This window comes from Arachis duranensis, chromosome 4 (assembly GCF_000817695.3).
Source record: "Arachis duranensis cultivar V14167 chromosome 4, aradu.V14167.gnm2.J7QH, whole genome shotgun sequence".
NCBI classification, from domain to species: Eukaryota; Viridiplantae; Streptophyta; class Magnoliopsida; order Fabales; family Fabaceae; genus Arachis; species Arachis duranensis.
In genome coordinates this window covers 110,683,323-110,701,221 of record NC_029775.3, presented here as the reverse complement: position 1 = coordinate 110,701,221, position 17,899 = coordinate 110,683,323, and the positions used below count along the sequence as shown (strand labels likewise).

The window sequence follows — 17,899 nt, the reverse complement described above, 5'->3', positions numbered from 1 at the left end:
TGAAGCAAGGCCAAGGTTTCTGTACAAAATCAACAAAGCTAATGAGACTTGTGGAACAAGAAACCACAAATGATGCATGTACCAAGCGAATAGACCGATCCTTTGAGTGTTAATCGACATGAAATCCTCCGGAAGTATGTTCTTGCTTTGATTGACATGAAAGAATCAAATGATTTGTTACATACCATGGTTACAAGTATCGCCAGAATTCAAAGTGTAAGATAATGCCTTAGCCACAAACACACAACAAATTTTGCCTAGAAGAATGCAGAAACCAAAATATAGCCCTTATAATTAACAAGAGAATGCATCTGTAAGATAATGTAATTTTAAATCCCACAATTAATTCGTCTAGAATTACTTACTTACATATAATTATATAAATACCTCAACAACAATACAACATAGCTTCAATATATAATTTTCTCTCAACAATAATATAACAGTATACTAGAAAGAAGAACAACATTAAGACGTAACATAAGCCTCCTAATCATTCATGAATAACAACATAATACTTTACAAATATACTTATATGCACATAATCCTTTAATTTACAATATAATTTTCCTAAACTAATTTAGGAGAAAAGTTTAACTATCAAACAAGTATATTTTTGTACATCAAAGTAGGTGGCAATAGTTGGTTAATTTACAATTTTACAATGATTAAAGGGGAAAAAAACCTACAATAATGGAGAAAGCAAAGATGAAACTAAATTTGCTCACTCCTACTTATAAGATCTAAGAGAGCATTTGCTTTCCTCTGTGCTCTATTTGTTCCACTCCCTTTGATCTGAATCAAATGCTCATAAACTCCATACTGAAGTGCTGCAAGTATATAAGAGTAGTTATTTGTACACAACTCCAGGAGCACAGAAGCAGCACACTCCTTGTTCTTGGGGGTCCCATCCTTAATGAACTCAACAAGTGTCTCGATAAATGACAGCTGTCCAATCTCCTGTCTCCCCTCGGAAATCGAGGAGAGCAGTAACAGAATGGATAGAGCCTCGTCAATCATGTTTGTTTTTGTGTCCTTAAGCAACTGAAGCAAAGGTGCGACAATACCAGCACTAATCGCCCTGCTTTTATTTGCATGGTTAAGGGACAAATTAAAAAGTGCTGTAATAGCATCTTTTTTCCCTCTAACTGTTCCATTCCTCAAAAGTTTCACCAATGGTGGAATCCCATTTGACAATCCCACAAGTTCTTTGTTCTCATCAAGCATTGAGAGACTAAACAAACATGCTGCTGAATTTTCCTTAGCAACAATGCTACCATTCTCCAAAACCTCTATGATTGCTGGAATAGCACCTTCTTTTGATATTAGCCTCTTGTTCTTCTCATCAATTGAAAGATTCAACAATGCTGTCACAGCATGTTCTTGAATCTTTGAATCCGGATAAGATAAGATTTGTATCAATGGTGGTATTCCTCCATGCTCAGCAATCAAGATCCGATTCTCGGGGCTTTCTTTCGACAGCATTCGAATGAGGATTTGAACTTCTTTGGTAGTTTGAAGTGGTTTTTCTCACACCATTCTTCAATTATGCTCTTTAAGGCACAATTTGGTGCTAGTTGCAAGTGATCAAGGGTTTGCCTTGTCTTTGGACAGGTATTATGTTTGGATTCAAACCATTTCACTATGCTTTCCCTTTCATATGTCTTTGGTGGAGAAACATATCGATAAGAAAAACACAAACAAATAAGAAAAGGTAGCAAAAGTTTTATTAGCATCATATATGTGTAGAAAAGGCATCAAATTTCATTTTTTCAACTAGTACTTAATACAATTAACATCCATATTATGTTTTGTACTTAATTGTCAAATGGAATTCAACAAAAGAATATGAACTTACAGCAACCAAAAGAATGTAGTTTTTACTCTGAATCTTCATCTAGGGGTTAACTAATCAATGTCTAAGATTAAAAGATTGAAGATTTATATTAAAAAGTTAATTAAAAAACCTTAAGTATTTAACCCATTAATTGAAATGAAAATCCTAACAATCTTCCCTTTCTAATACTTTATTGTTATGGGTCATTGTTATCTCCCATTTTACCCATTTTTAATACAAGTACTCAACATAATATGAATTCATAATTTGATGTATATATTATTTTTGTCCTTTTCTATTCTAAAGTTTAAGGCTACTCGACCTGAAGAAGGGAACTAAGTTCCACATATCCAAATATATTTTGTTTTACTTTCTTCTTTCTTCCTTTGTTAATATGCTAAAATTAAGAATTCATATAACACTTTTTCTTATTAAATTAGAGAAAGATTAAATAATTTAAATATAAAAATAATTCTAACTAAAAGCAAGTACTTTATTTTTATTATTACCTGTCCACTTGCAATAATAACAGGATCTGTCATGATTTCAAGGGTTATAGGACAAAGAAACTCATGAGGAATAACCAAAGATATGCTCTTCACAAGCACCCTAGGCAGGACAGGATCATCAAGAACACTTGTTTCTTCCATGCCAGCAATTCTCTTCAACTTGTTAAGGAGGCCAATTATTTTCTTGGTGCTATCTACTTGTTGCCCTTTTCTTTCATCAGCCAGTTGCTTGATCGCCAAGGTTTCTATCTTAAGATCCTCAACCCTTTGAAGCTCTAATTTCTTTGCTAGCCTCTCAATGATGGCACTGTCGGCGCTCCGTTGCTCATCGCCGGATAACACCACCATCATATCCATTGCAAGCTCCATGTCCTGTGTATCCGTCCTCCTCCTCGCCCGCTTGAGCTGAGTGTGCATTAGCTCAATCTGCATAATAGAACTCCCAATTATTTTTCTATGCAAATCATGGTGGTTGTTCATAAAATATTCATTAATTATTTTCAGAAACACTTGATTATTCACTATGAAAATATTATACGAAGATGATAGTTAAGAATTATGAGATAATTTGATATATATTTATTTTATTAAACTGTTTGACATAATATGTGTATACATCTCAACTATTATGTTCAGACATTTTCATGTAAGTAATCATCCGACAAATTGATTAAATTTGGAGATGAGAAAATTGAAAACAGACCTACCTGTTCTCTGACTTCATCTGAGATTCCTAATTCCTCACAAGGCACATCTTCAAATGCTTGACTCAATTTCTCATAAACACCTTGAAATTTTATCATATATGCCTCCGTCTCCATTGCCTTAAACACAAATTAAACCAAATTATAAATAAACAATCAAATATACATTATCCAATTTATATTTGAACATTTCGTATTAATTTTTTTATTTTATATTTTTTAATGTTGTCATAAGAGAAGGTTCTTACAAGGAGAATTTTGCTTCCTTGGCTACATAACCTCAAGAGTTCCTTGGCAAACAAGAGTGCATCCCTAAGTTTCTTCAACCAAACGATGCCGTTTTCGTGGAAGGGCTCCGGAATATCTCGGAGCTCTTCCACGATAGGCAGCATGAGTTTGAACCGCCGCACCAAGTTGTGACATTCTTTTCTCTGTGTCTTTCTATACTGTCCGAATTGCGCAACCGATTCAATGACGCGTTGGATTTCCTCCACCGCTTCGTGTCCCTCTCCTTCTTCTTCCTCTTCCTCTAATGCGTGTGCATTTGCCATGGATATCGCTTCTCGTGGTTCCTCCCTGTTTGTCTCTCTATAGTTTTGGCTATAGCAACGCCATGCGCGTCGCTACGGATAGAATCTATTATGAAAATAGTAGATATTGTTGAGAACAGAGGAAAAAACAGATTGACATCAAACTCATCTTAGCGCCCGGGGGTAAAAAAAAACGAAATCATGTAAAATGGGTTGCTATATACTAACCTTTATTAATTTTGTTATTTTGGTTTCGAGTTTTACTGTTTTAGTGATAAACAAATATCCATACCATTATTTTTTCAGCTATACATGATAATTAAAGAAATAAGAATAACAAGTTGTCTATATATAAAAGAAATAAGAATAAAATTTAATAAAATGAAAATTTTTAACCAATAATATTTATGAAAAAAAAACTAAATATATTTAATCATACGTATAGATATATATATATATAGAATGTATTTAGATTAAAAAATATATTTAATAATACATGTAAATATACTTAAATATATGAAACTAAATTTAATACCTGAATTTTTTTATATATATAATATTTTAATGCCTAACTACTATATACATATTTAATTATGTGATTACAAAACATTATATAATAACAAGAAAGAAAAGCATAGTTTAAGTGAACTGAATTAGTTTTGTAAACTTTTTCAGTTATTCCTGTCATGAAATTTTAAAGGATCAGAAAAGTCAAGTGAGAAAACTAAAAATTAAAAAAATACTATATCTAATTTAAAATTTCAAAGTGTTTAATTTAATAGATTTTTCATTTTATAAATTTTTTATTTTTTTATTTTATTCGATGTGAGACTAATTTTATTAACATTAATTGCATTCAAAATAGCATACTATATTAGAGAGAGCGTCCAGGCATTATTTATTTCATGCGCGCTTACAAATCATACAACATCATATTTTTCTTCATATAAATCTTAATCATCATTCATTTTTTAGCATTTAATCATTCTAAAATTTTACTACATTTATATGAACTATAAGTCAGTATATTTAAGTATGAATTACATCTAAATACATTACTTTATGAATATAAAAATAATAGATAAAAAAATTTTGAAAATAACTAGTCGAAGATCAAATAAAAATAAATGGCTTTTATATATTCCCACTAAGGTTAACAATTTATTTTAGTAATAGTGACTTTTTGGTCAAATTACCAATTCTGCATTTTATAGTGTTACATAAGCTAAAGTCTAATAGCAAAATATAGTTAATTAATTGTAATTGTAACTGTGGTAATTAAATTAATTGTAATTATAAGAGTTAGCTGACTAGTTGTTAATTTGCTTGTGAGAACTTGTCAAGAAAATAAAGTTTCTAAAGACTAAGAACACATTATTTTAAAAGCTCTGGTCACATTTCTCAGGTTCGTGAAGTTTTTTTTTTACTGCACTCTCTCTAAATTCACCTCATTTTACATGGTGTGGTGAGCGTAAAAGAGAAAACAGTAAAGTAAAGGATCAAAAAACTTTAAAAGAATCTGGATCTAGATCTTTCTTTCATTTGCTTGCAATTTTTTTGATCGATTTCTCTAGTGTTCTTGACCACAAATTCTCAGAATTAGATCGTCATTATTCCTATCGTTCTTCTCTCCTTCATTCTTTTATTCTCTTCCATCGAGACTCACACCATAGAGTCTGATGAGAGCTGCATTATCTAGTTTGTAAGATCAGAACAAGGTAACAGTATTCCGATCAGTGAATTTCATGAAGAAAATTTGAAGAATAATTTTTTGAATCAGAGACGAAAATGGTGTCAGAAACTCCACCAGTGTCATCCACAATTGACATTCAACAATTAGTGAGTTTGATCAACCAACTCAACCTCATGCAACCAAATCAAAATTAGTCCAATCCAAATTTTGATCTAGGAAACAATCCATACTTTTTACATCTAGGCGCGACATAAACTTCAATTGTGTTAGGACCAAACAACTATCAAAGTTGGGAAAGAATTATGTGGAGTGCATTAAAGTCCAGGAACACAATTGGATTCATTGATGGTTCAATTCTAAAGCCGTCAAGGGAAGATTCGATGTCTGAAGCTTGGAAAAGGTGCAACACATACATCGTGTATTTGATCAATTACTCCTTAAATTTTGAAATTGCACAAAATGTCTTGTGAATTAACTTAGTCGAAAATCTGTGGAAAGAGTTGAAAGACAGATACTACCAAAAAGATGTATAAAGAATAGCTGAATTGGAAGAAGATGCATTTGCAAGCAGACAAGGTGACTTAACAGTGACATCCTACTACACCAAATTGAAGACAATTTGGGAAGAATTGGATAACTATTGTCTAATACTAACATGTTCAAGATGTGTTGATGAGTGTAGCTGTGAAGTGAGTTGTGAGCATCATGAGAGGCTATAGTGAAGAATCAAGAGTGGTTAGATTCTTGAGAGGATTGAGTGATCAATACTCAACAGTGCGATCATAAATCATGTTGATGAAGTCTTTTCCAAGAATAGATTATGTTTTCTCTTTCTTGCTGCAACAAGAGAGGTAGCTGAATGTGAATGAGCTAGTTGATAATAGTTTCTTCATTATGAGTTAAAAAATTGACAATGAAGCTTTAAGAATTGAGGCTGGCAATGCAAGAAGCAGAGGCAGAGGAAAGAGGGGAAAAGGTAATCATAGTAACAATGGAAAGAGTAACAGAAGCCAGAAGTAGTGTACATACTGTGGCAAGAGTGACCACTTGGTAGATGTCTGTTATAGAAAATATGGATTCCCTCCTCATCTCAAGACAAACTAGACCTCAACTTTCAATCTAGTTGCTAAAGAGAGTGAAGATGAAATAGCAACAACATCCAGAAGGAAGTGGATGGTAAGTCTAAGTTTAATCTCACTGTAGACCATAAGGAAGCATTGCTTGCACTCCTTAGCCAACAAGACACACAGCTAAGGCATGGCGTCAACCGATTTAGCACCACCATTCTCCCATCAAACCCAGGTATATCTTACATAATGTCCTTGTCAACCTTTACTCCAAAGTTTTAGGTTATTGACTCAAGTGCAACTAATCATGTTGTATTTTCTCACAAATTATTTTACAAACTTTACCACATTAAACCAGTACTAATCAACATGTCTGATGTCACAAACACCATATCATCAGTAGCAGGAACAATTAGATTTTCTAACAATTTGTACCTCTCACATGTGTTCTTCATCCCCAGTTTTAAATTCAACCTGATATCTGTGTCAAAGTTGACAGTAGATTCACATTATCAAATGATTTTTAATGAAAATTACTATGAAATTCAGGAAAAGAATATATTGAAGATTGTTGATGTAGTTGAACAAAGGAGGGATTTATATGCTTTTGAGTCATTAGAACATGCTCCAGCAACACTGCACACAGCATTCACACATACACACATTATTCAAACTCACAGAGATCATTCTACACTCTAGCATTTAGATTAGGACATTTACTTATGCACATATTGGATGTAATAAGAAGGAATTATGCTGATCTAAAGAGTTTTAGTTGTAATAAGCCATGTGACTTATGTCACTATGTAAAACAGAAAAGAATTCCTTTTGTATCAAGCACTACAAACAGCACAAATAAATTTGATATTGTTTATATATAGATTATGGGGTCCTATCAATGTTGCATCCATATCTGATTTTTGGTATTTTTTACCCATAGTTGATGATTACACTAGATTTATTTGAGTATATTTTATGAAAAATAAGAGTAAGGCTACTGAATTTGTTAGAAATTTTGTGAATTTAACTGAAAATCAATTTAAAACAAGGGTTAAAAAGGTCAGAAGTGATAATGAACCTGAATAATTGTCAACTTTTTATGCATCAAAAGCAATTATTCATCAAACATGTGTTGAGACTCCTCAACAAAATGACATTGTTGAAAGGAAACATCAACACATACTAAAAATTATTAAGGCATTGATGTTTCACTCCAACATGCCTAAGAGATTTTGGAACTATGCAGTTGCATATTCGGTGCATATTATTAACATAATTCCTAGCAAATTGTTGCAAGATGCCTCGCCCTATAAATGCTTGAAAGAAAAATTACCTGATATCAGCTACTTAAAGGAGTTTGGTTGCTTAGTGTATGCTTCTACTTTAGTGAATTACAGAACCAAATTGGATAAATGAGCTAGAAAATGTGTGCATTTAGGTGTTAAAGAGTGCAAAGGAGTATATCTTGTATTATTTGAGTAATAGCGACATCTTCTTATCTAGAAATGTATTTTTTTTTTATGAAAATGTTCTACCATTTGTATTACAAGATTCTATGCATAATGCCAAATTAAACACTGCCACAGACATCACTCAACCATCTCATATGCATAAACTCATTATATTTGATGATCCTTTCTACACTACTAGTAATATACCCGATGAATCATCATTCACCTAATCAAATTTTAACACCAATATTGCACCTACACTGCATGATATACCCAATAAACATGCATCTGCATCATCACATGCATCATGTCACAACAACAATAATGCACACACATCACAACCTTATATTAAAAGATATTAGAAGATCATTAAGGGAAAAGAGGAAACCTGCATACTTAGAGGACTTTCAATGCATGACTATCTCATATAAGTTGCACAACAATGACTTGAATTTTTCACATAACTTCTTTGAATCAAACTTTACTGATACAATTGATAATTTTCAACAATTGACACAATATTATTTTGAAAATTCAACCATTTTGTTTTTTAAGTCCTAAATACCCAGTCAACTCCCTACCATTCCTTTGTCTGAGTCGTCTATCACTCTCACATTACAGCCTAAACACATAGAACCTAGATCTTATGCTGAGGCTATCAATAACAAGAATTGGCAGGATGCAATTAATATGGAGCTGGCTGCCTTACAGAAAAATCAAACTTGGTTACTTACCACACTGCCCAATGGAAAGAGATCGGTGGATGTAAATGGGTGTTCGAACTCAAATTGAATCCTGATGGGAGTATAGATAGACACAAAGCCAAACTAGTTGCTCAAGAATTCACTCAAACTGCTGGAGTGGATTATTTTAAAACCTTCGGCCCAGTTGTCAAGATGAGCACTCTTCTAATCTTACTATCCGTTGTCACTGCACAAGGGTGGTTGGTACATCAACTAGATGTCAACATGGCATTCTTGCATGGAGATCTCTATGAAGAAGTCTACATGAGGCCGCCACCAGATTAACTCTTCCCACACCTAATTTGGTTTGCAAACTCAACAGATCACAATATGACTTGAAACAAGTCAGTAGACAGTGAAACACCAAATTGTCTTCGGTCCTTATTAAGGCTGAGTATCAACAATCATGAAATGACTATAATTTGTTTACTAAACAGAAAGGAGCTGGGTTCATAGCGATTCTAGTTTATGTCGATGATCTAATTTTGGCAGGGAATGATTTGGATGAAATTAGTGCTATCAAGTAGCGTTTGCATCACCTATTCCAAATCAAGGATATTGGTGAATTGTGTTTTTTTTTTGGGTTGGAAGTAGCTCGAAGTAAGAGGGGGATAACGGTTTGCCAACAAAAATATTGTCTCTATCTAGTGATAGATTATGGTCTGTTAAATGTCAAAGAAGTATCAACTACCATGGACTACATTGTAAAATTGACAAAGGACACAGGAACTATATTGCAGTCAAACTCAGAGTATCGGAGATTGATAAAAAGGTTATTCTATTTGACTAACACTAGGTCAGAAATCGGATATGCTGTAAAAAAAATTAAGTCGATACATAAATTGTCCAACTAACGCACACTAGGTAGTTATTCTTCAGGTTCGTGAAGTTTTCTGCTACTGTACTCTCTTTGAACTCACATCTTTTTACATATAACGATGATTTAACCGTTAATGACTTATTGGTCATGAAAATAAAGTTATCTATAATGTGCCCGTTTATAGTGTGAAGAAGTCAAAATCAATTTAAATTTATATTTTAGAATAATCAATGAACCAAATTACTAATGTCTAGTCGCACATGCCATATATACTGTGATATGAATGAAATGTTTGACTAATACTCATAGTCAATATTATACAATTTGTATTATCTTTTTTTTTTTGGACAGGGATCCGGGCCAACAATCCAGCCCGGAACCAGAACAGGACAACCCAAACTAGAACCAAACCCAAACAACAAACCCATATCCCAACCTGATCCTCTTCCTTTTGTATTATACAATTTATATTATCTAACTTATATATAAGTTGTAAAAAAAATAATTATAGAAGAATTAAGAATTGCATGGTTAATAGTATCTTATTACTTCCAAAAAATATTATAAATAAGTGGGTTGGTTTTGGGTGTAACTAGGACTTGATTTCAAATAAAATATCATAAATTATCATTTTATATTTAGTTAGAAATTTAATTATGATAAAATAATTATTTAATTTTATAAATTTGTTATACCATATTTTTAATAAAATATTTGATATTTCTTTTGTATTAAACTATTAATTATATAAATTTTGCGCTTCTGCTGATACGCTCCATATTCTAACGTACAGTAATTATGAAAGTTGCTAATTTCCATTGGCATTCAATCAAATATTTAAATAAGGCAAAAAAATCAAAGCTGTGTTATGAACTAATGAAAGTACACTCAATCAAGAAGCATCATATAGCGGTTGGTTAATTAAAAAGATTATGCATTAAATGGTAATTAAATAACATTTGCTTGTATAAGAATCCTTGGAGGCTGCAGTAGTGTATAATCTTATATAGTATTAATTGAGTTAGTGGCACTTTTCTTGCTTCACGAATTGGCTCACATATTTAATGGAGAGCTGAACCTGAAAATAAATAAAACACTTACTAGTAGACAGCAGTAGAGTAATTGACAATAACTCCTTTTGGCTTTATAGTTTGGAATCATGTATAAACTAGTCAATGAAGAAGATGTGTGTAAATTAAATAAAACTGCAGATTCATGCATGCAGAATACAAAAAAAAAAGGGTAAAAATGTCCGTAATTAATGATGACTAAAAGTTACGTTATTATTGTCATTTGTTTTTGTATCCGAGTAGCAGGTATATAGATCAGAAGAGTATCACGAAAGCACCAAATTTTGTTATTTGTAATAATCGATTAGTTATTATTGGTATTTTTAATCGTGTGAAATTTAATCTAATAATATAGAATTATTCACTTTTCTTTTGAGAGTTAAATATTTGTCAAATTTTAATAAAAGTACTTGCTCCTTATATTTTCTTTTTTGATCATTTCTAACATTAATTCTACTTTTAATTTTATTTTAAATTTTAAAAAATAATACATAAATATTTATGAAATTATTTGTCATAAATAATAATTTAAAATTAAAAATAAATTTTATCTTTCTAATATTTAGTTTTAATTCAATTAAAATTTTATATTATTTTAAATTATTTTATTAATATAATTATACTAATGACAAAATTTTATTAGTTTTTCTATACTAAAATGATATGGTATCTCTAAAATAATATCAATTTTATTTCATCAATCAACTTAAATACATATTTTAAGTCTAAATCAATTTACTTCTTAAAAATATAAAAAATGATACTCTAAAAATATTTATCATCTATATGCTCTTTTTTATATACTTTTTTATTTTTATTATTAAATATAATTGATAAAAAGTGATATGAGATTAAAAAAATGGTCTTTTATATCATAAAAAAAAGTATAAAAAAGAATGTATAAAAAAGAAATGATGCAGATGTTATTTCTGGTATTTAATAGACGTATTAATTATTTTCTTTAGCCAAAAATGGATTTAATTTCCCTAACTATTTTAATTTATTTCATGTATCATATTATATATACTCTTTAGATCTAAATAGTTATAACTTATAAAAATATATATATAAATTTATAATTTAACACTTTGAGATTATAAAACAATAAAAAAAGAAATATTTTATTAACACTCTCTTTCTAAAATTGTTCATCTATATATATAAAAGTGTCATTACACATTTAATATTTTTAATAAAATGTATATGAATAAACCGAGATTAAAAGATAAGAGATTATAATTATATTTTTTATTTATTTTCTTTATAATTTATTTAACCAAATACCCTTAAAGCTATGATTTATTTTGTAGTTGATGGCGGTGTTTATCCATATGCAGATGCCACCTTCCACCAAATTAAATGAATGTTGCCACACCGCTTGATAGAGATAATCTAGACAGAATCATTACAAACTCTATATTCATGCTTATACCCAAATAAATTTTAAAATAAAACTGTTGCTACTATTGTCATTGTTTTAGTAGCCAGAAGAACAGAAGACTTTACTAGCTAAATTTTAAGAAAAAGGTATTAAAATAACAAGAAAATATATTGGCGCAAGTTTTAAGAAAAATATTTTCTAATAATAGTTAAAATCGAGTTGTATTTACGTCGTTTATTGAAAATTTCGTTTTTATTTAAAAAGTTAAATTTATTCCGCTCTTATCAGATGATAAATTGAACGCCTTATAATCATTATGTTGAATAAAATCCATGATATATTATATTAAACATAGAAAATCTAATTAAATTAAATCTAGATTTCAGTCGACAATCGCAACAAATAGGCAAAAATAGTCCTTTTTTTTTTTCCTCCTTCTTCTTCTTCATCTTATTATTTATAAAATTTAGAAAAAAAACCTTAATTTCAACATTTAGAATAGTGGTAAACAATATAATTAAATCTTCTAGAAGTTGGACTCCATCTTTAAGAAATATGACTTTAACTACTTTTGAGTTTTGAGTAAAGAATTAGTCCATAACTCAACCGAGTCCGAAATACTTATTCACAAATATGAAAACATAACAGAAAAAGAAAGTGTACTCCAAACTCCAAAAGTAAGGCGTGGATACACGAGTTTATTTTACTTTTGATGGTAAATTTTGACGACACACAACATATCCCTCAATATAATAAATGTGAGTAATAAGTTAACTTTGGCCTCATAACTAAAATTAATTATATAGACAAAAAAAAGCTATTTTAAACATAAATGTTGAATAATTGAACTTGGTCTCTCCCATATATGTCAGCCAGTCATATGTTGAATAATTAGTCTAATTTCACTAACTCGGTCATGCTCTATTTCCATTTTTTTTTATTCAAAATAAATACTTAAGAACTTTATTTATTAAATCTTCCTCTCAGATTGTTCATACCCTTCTCTCTCTCTCTCACTCTGTTATTGCCACCTCTGATTTCCCCTTCTTCTTCTTCTTAATTATTTCACAGAAATCCAACACCACCACCATGAAAATAAGTCCAAAAGATTCAACATCAGAAATGTTCCTTCAAACATCATCATGGAGCATCACAAAGCTAATGGCTTTCTTCTTCCTCATAATCTCCATCTCCTCCGTCACAATCCTAACCCATTCATCATACAATCATCAATGTTCTCATCACCCCACATCAATGACGATTCAAATATCCGACCCACCATCATCAGCACCACCACCATTACTACTATCTCTTCAACAAACCACCACCCCAACAAAACAACACCACCGTCAACCCATTGTTCTTGATGATCACAAAAGTAGAACCAACTTATCCCACATAGTGTTTGGCATAGGAGCAACATCAAATTTCTGGAACCATAGGAAACAGTACATTAAACTATGGTGGAGGCCTAATGTGACTACGGGTAATGTGTGGCTTGACCAAAAGGTTCAAATTGAAAATGGTGAAGACTCATTGCTTCCAACATTGAGGGTTTCTAGTGACACATCCAAGTTCAAGTACAACCACCCCAATGGACACAGGTCATCTCACGAAATTTAATTTCTCCATTCAATCAACTTCAACTATATATCATATGTCTTATTCTATCTCCGCTAAAGTGATTTTTTTCTAATATTTGTGATTTTCTTAAAATATTTTTAATAATTAATATTATTTAATTTTATCTCTAACATTTTTTATTTGCAACAGAATTACTCTTAAATATTAACTTTATCTAAAACGTTAAACATAAAATTAAAAATGTCCAATAATAATTTTAACATAAATAAAAAATAAAATAGATAAACTCTAATTTCAATCGTTTATAATCGAGATTAATGATTACAATTATTAAAATACTTGAAACACCGAGACATTCGAATTGCGTGTCCTGTTTTTCTTGCTTACCAATTACACCCAATTCTAGACCGATGACATGATGAATTTGAATTAGTACATGAATAATTCAGTAAATTAATTTTGTTCACGTATTGGCTAATAATTAATGAATAAGAAAAATGATTAATTATAAACATAATTTTGTTAATGTACCTATAAATGATATGAATAATATAGGTCAGGGATTCGTTTATCACGGATAGTATCTGAGACAGTGAGGCTAAAGATGAAGAATGTGAGGTGGTTTGTGATGGGGGATGATGACACAGTGTTTGTGACAGAGAATTTGGTTAAGGTGCTACAAAAATATGATCATAATGAATTCTATTACATAGGGTCAAGTTCAGAGAGTCACATGCAGAACATTTATTTCTCATATAACATGGCATTTGGAGGAGGTGGGTTTGCAATTAGTTACTCTTTGGCACTGGCATTGGAGAAGATGCAAGATAGGTGCATTCAGAGGTACCCTTCATTGTTTGGTTCAGATGATAGGATTCAAGCTTGTATGGCTGAGCTTGGTGTTCCACTTACTAAGGAGAATGGATTTCATCAGGTTTGTCATCAACTTAATTCATTAATTAATTAATTAATTAATTACCACTCCCTTGAAATTTTCTATTTAATTAATTAATTTATTTATTAGCTTGGTTGTTGTTAAAGTGGAGAAATAGTGATTGGATGTTGGTTCATGGAATATGATGTAAATATAGTGAGAATTAAATAAAAAATGGTTTTTTTTAAATATGATTCATCAGAAAGCAAACTAATTAAATAAATTCTTATGTAAAATTCTTATATAAAATAATGTATCTCTTATTGGTTGTAAATATAAAATAATAAAATAAATATCTAGTGAATGTGTGAATTTTGATTCTAGTAAAAAAATTAGATTTTTTTCAATTAATGTTGTCAAGTGTAATTTTTTATTATAATAAAAATATGTATATAAGAGAATATATTGCATAATAAAAAATTATAATTAATCATATTAATTGAGAAAAAAAATTAAAAAGATGCATCTTCATCCTAATGCTATATAATTTATATATAGGAAATATAGGAAAAAGGGAAAAGGGACTTAGAGAGGAATAAATTAAATATTTAGAAGAAAAACAAGTTGATTTTGATTTTTGGTAATAATTAGCATTAGTTAAATGGGATCTTTAGTGCTTGACCTTGGTAACATATGATTAATTGAATTGGGAATGACCACCACCTTTTTAAAAATAAAAAAAGACAAAAGAAAAGGTGGGATCGCATAATTATTGATCCATGAGAAGTATATATCTTAATTAGGTTTATATATTTTATTTAGTAATATTTAAAGACTTGAAAGCATTGTATTTTAGGTTACTTACTTTGAAGCAATATTTTATCCAACATGAATGATCGTTTCTTTAATATATAATGAAAACTAAAAACTTCTTTTTCTATATTTGAAATGTTAGTTAGTTAAGTAGTGAAGCTTTGGTTCTTGACTTTATTTGGTCAAATATAGGATTGAAGTGGGGATTAAGCACTTTTAAAATAGTACTTATAAGACAAAATAGAAGGTGGTCTGCTCCGTCTCATTGATTTGTTCCTATGAACTATCTTAATTTATCCAAGTGAATTATTTTTTTTTATTGAAACTAAGTAAGGCCAAAGTTTGTCTAACTAAAAACCTTTCAAAATTTATATTTTGGAGACTTGGAGTAAAGATCTAGTGCCACTATTGGACATTATTTATTTTTGTCACTTTAAAGCGTTCTTGGAAAATGAAAATCCTAAAGTTTGTTACCCTCTTTATTGGCTCTCTTATCATTACCAAACCAAGACCATCATTTGATAAATGTCACGACCTACATACATAACATGAAAACATAAAAAGCCAATTCTGAAAAGTTGTTGGCTTCTACACCAACTTGTTTTTTCTTTTTCTTTTGCTTTCCACTTCTGAAGAAAGAAAACAAATTGTTTTCAACATGATGAATGGATGTTTAGGGTTATCTAATAAGTCTTGACCAGCTTCCACGTGTGTCACACGTGGCAGTTTATTATACTGAGGTTATGTGAGGTGTCTAAGTATTAGTTGAATTAACCCCACTACTCATGTCATCATATTTGTATATTCAAGATAAATATTAAAAATGATAAATGATATCACCTGCTACATTGCTCTATGTTCTACATTTGTAGGTCACTTGATTTGTTTGTTTTATGACATGAATATAGAAGTTGCAACACCTGTTACTTAATTTTGGCACTCTTTATAAGATAGCATGGACCGAATATTGAATATCAAGAATTTAAGTCTGTTAAAGTCAAAATATTCAGCTTGATGAGTTGGCCTACGCAAGTTCATTTCTGACGAGGCCAATGTTCTTGATTTTATGGGAAAAAAAAAATACATGCATTCATTTATTTATTTTTAATATATATTTTATATTATATATATTTTAATATTTATTTTACATTAATAGTTAATTTAATCACTAATTTTTAATATATACGTTATTTCATACCAACACAAGAAATGAATCTCAATTCATTTTCAAAAGTAAAAAAAAATCAAGAATAAAATCGGTGTTTTTTTTTTGTCAATGGATTGGACAACCTCCAATTTTAAGTTACACACTCCTACATATCACACCTACACACACGATATCCCCTTCTTTTGGTCAAGTTTGCATTAGATGAAGTTTGAACTTGAGACCTCTTAGTAAGAGAGAGAAATTTGTGCCACTTGAGCTAAAGTTCATTGGCAAATCGGTGTAGAGTCCAACAATTAGGTTATTAAAATCCTAAGATTAATTAACTAAAAAAAAACCAAACAATTTCATGCTTCTTCTTGTTTTTTTTTTTTTTTTTTGGGCTTGCATTTACATTTTCTATGTTATTTTTGTGCAGTTCGATTTAAAAGGAAATCTATTTGGGCTCCTAGCAGCCCATCCAGTTACACCACTAATATCTCTTCATCACCTGGACCTAGTGGAGCCCATATTCCCAAACATGACAAGAGTCCAGGCCCTGCAGAGGCTCAAAGGCCCAATAAAACTTGACCCTTATGGCCTTATGCAACAATCCATTTGCTACGACAAAACCCGGGTTTGGACCATATCCGTGTCTTGGGGGTATGCGGTTCAAATATTCCGGGGCATCTTCTTGCCCCGGGATGTAGAGTTGCCGGCGACAACCTTCTCAAATTGGAATAGCAAATCCGATCACAATGCATTTCCATTCAGCACGCGTCCTTCTAATCGTAATGTTTGCCAGAAGCCTTTTGTTTTTTACTTTTCTAATGTCACCTATGATGGCTTCGCTGATGAAACGATAAGCGACTATGTTCGAGTCGATCCGAACCCGGATTGTAGGTGGAAAATTCCGGGTCCTACCCAGGTCAGAAAAATAGAAGTCCACAAGAAACCTGACCCGCATATGTGGGAGAAGGTATGTCACTTCATGACTATTTTTTTCATGGATGAATTTAGTTTTTTTTTTTTTAATTTATAAAAAAAGAAAACAAATGAATTAAAATAGAAAAATATTTTTTTCACAAAATGTTAAAAATCAGACAAAAATATAGACTAAATGCACTCTTAATATTTATCGATCATGCACAGTTGCACATAGTTTTCGAAACAGAAATAATTACATTATAAGAGTGTTTTGGTTCCTTCTCAAGTTCTCATTGTATTTTGCAGGCTCCACGAAGAAACTGTTGCAGGGTTCGACCAAGAAAGGAGGAAGAGACTCTTGTGATTGATGTAAGGGAATGTAGAGAAGATGAAGTTCTTGAATTGTAGATTCGAGCATTTGTAAATAGTTATATTCATGTCTCAATCACGTATTCACTTTACTTCATTTCATGCATCATCATGTTCTTTGGAGAATTTGGTAGCATTGCGTTAGCGTGTAGCACAGCACCCCCAAAAAAGAAAAAAGGTTGTATACTACAGTAAAGAATATTTAAAAAAAATGTAATTTTTATGATTGAAATAAGTATTATTGTTCTTTATTTATATTTTAGAAACAATTTTTTTAATCAACAATGTTACATATATATTAAAAGGATCCTGCTAGGGAGTTAGGAAACAATGGACTATTTATACAATGTGTACAATGGATTATTGAGTTACAAAATGAACAT

The 17,899-nt window shown here is 30.7% G+C and overlaps 2 protein-coding genes across 2 annotated transcripts; one reads left to right on the top strand and one right to left on the bottom strand.

Annotated features, from left to right (window-relative positions):
• Positions 1-625: 625 nt before the first annotated feature.
• On the bottom strand, positions 626-3,739 carry LOC107485837 (U-box domain-containing protein 15-like). The gene is given in 5 exon segments (XM_016106375.3): positions 626-1,493; positions 1,496-1,664; positions 2,347-2,772; positions 3,054-3,170; positions 3,299-3,739. Coding segments are annotated over 5 exon segments (1,794 nt in total). The 5' UTR covers positions 3,602-3,739; the 3' UTR covers positions 626-714.
• A 9,052-nt stretch (positions 3,740-12,791) lies between these two features.
• Positions 12,792-17,653, top strand: LOC107485866 (uncharacterized). The gene is made up of 4 exons (XM_016106407.3): positions 12,792-13,409; positions 13,945-14,323; positions 16,660-17,199; positions 17,454-17,653. The coding sequence occupies exons 1-4, from the start codon at positions 12,895-12,897 to the stop codon at positions 17,553-17,555; spliced, it is 1,536 nt and encodes a 511-aa protein (XP_015961893.1). The 5' UTR covers positions 12,792-12,894; the 3' UTR covers positions 17,556-17,653.
• The last annotated feature ends 246 nt before the right edge of the window (positions 17,654-17,899 follow it).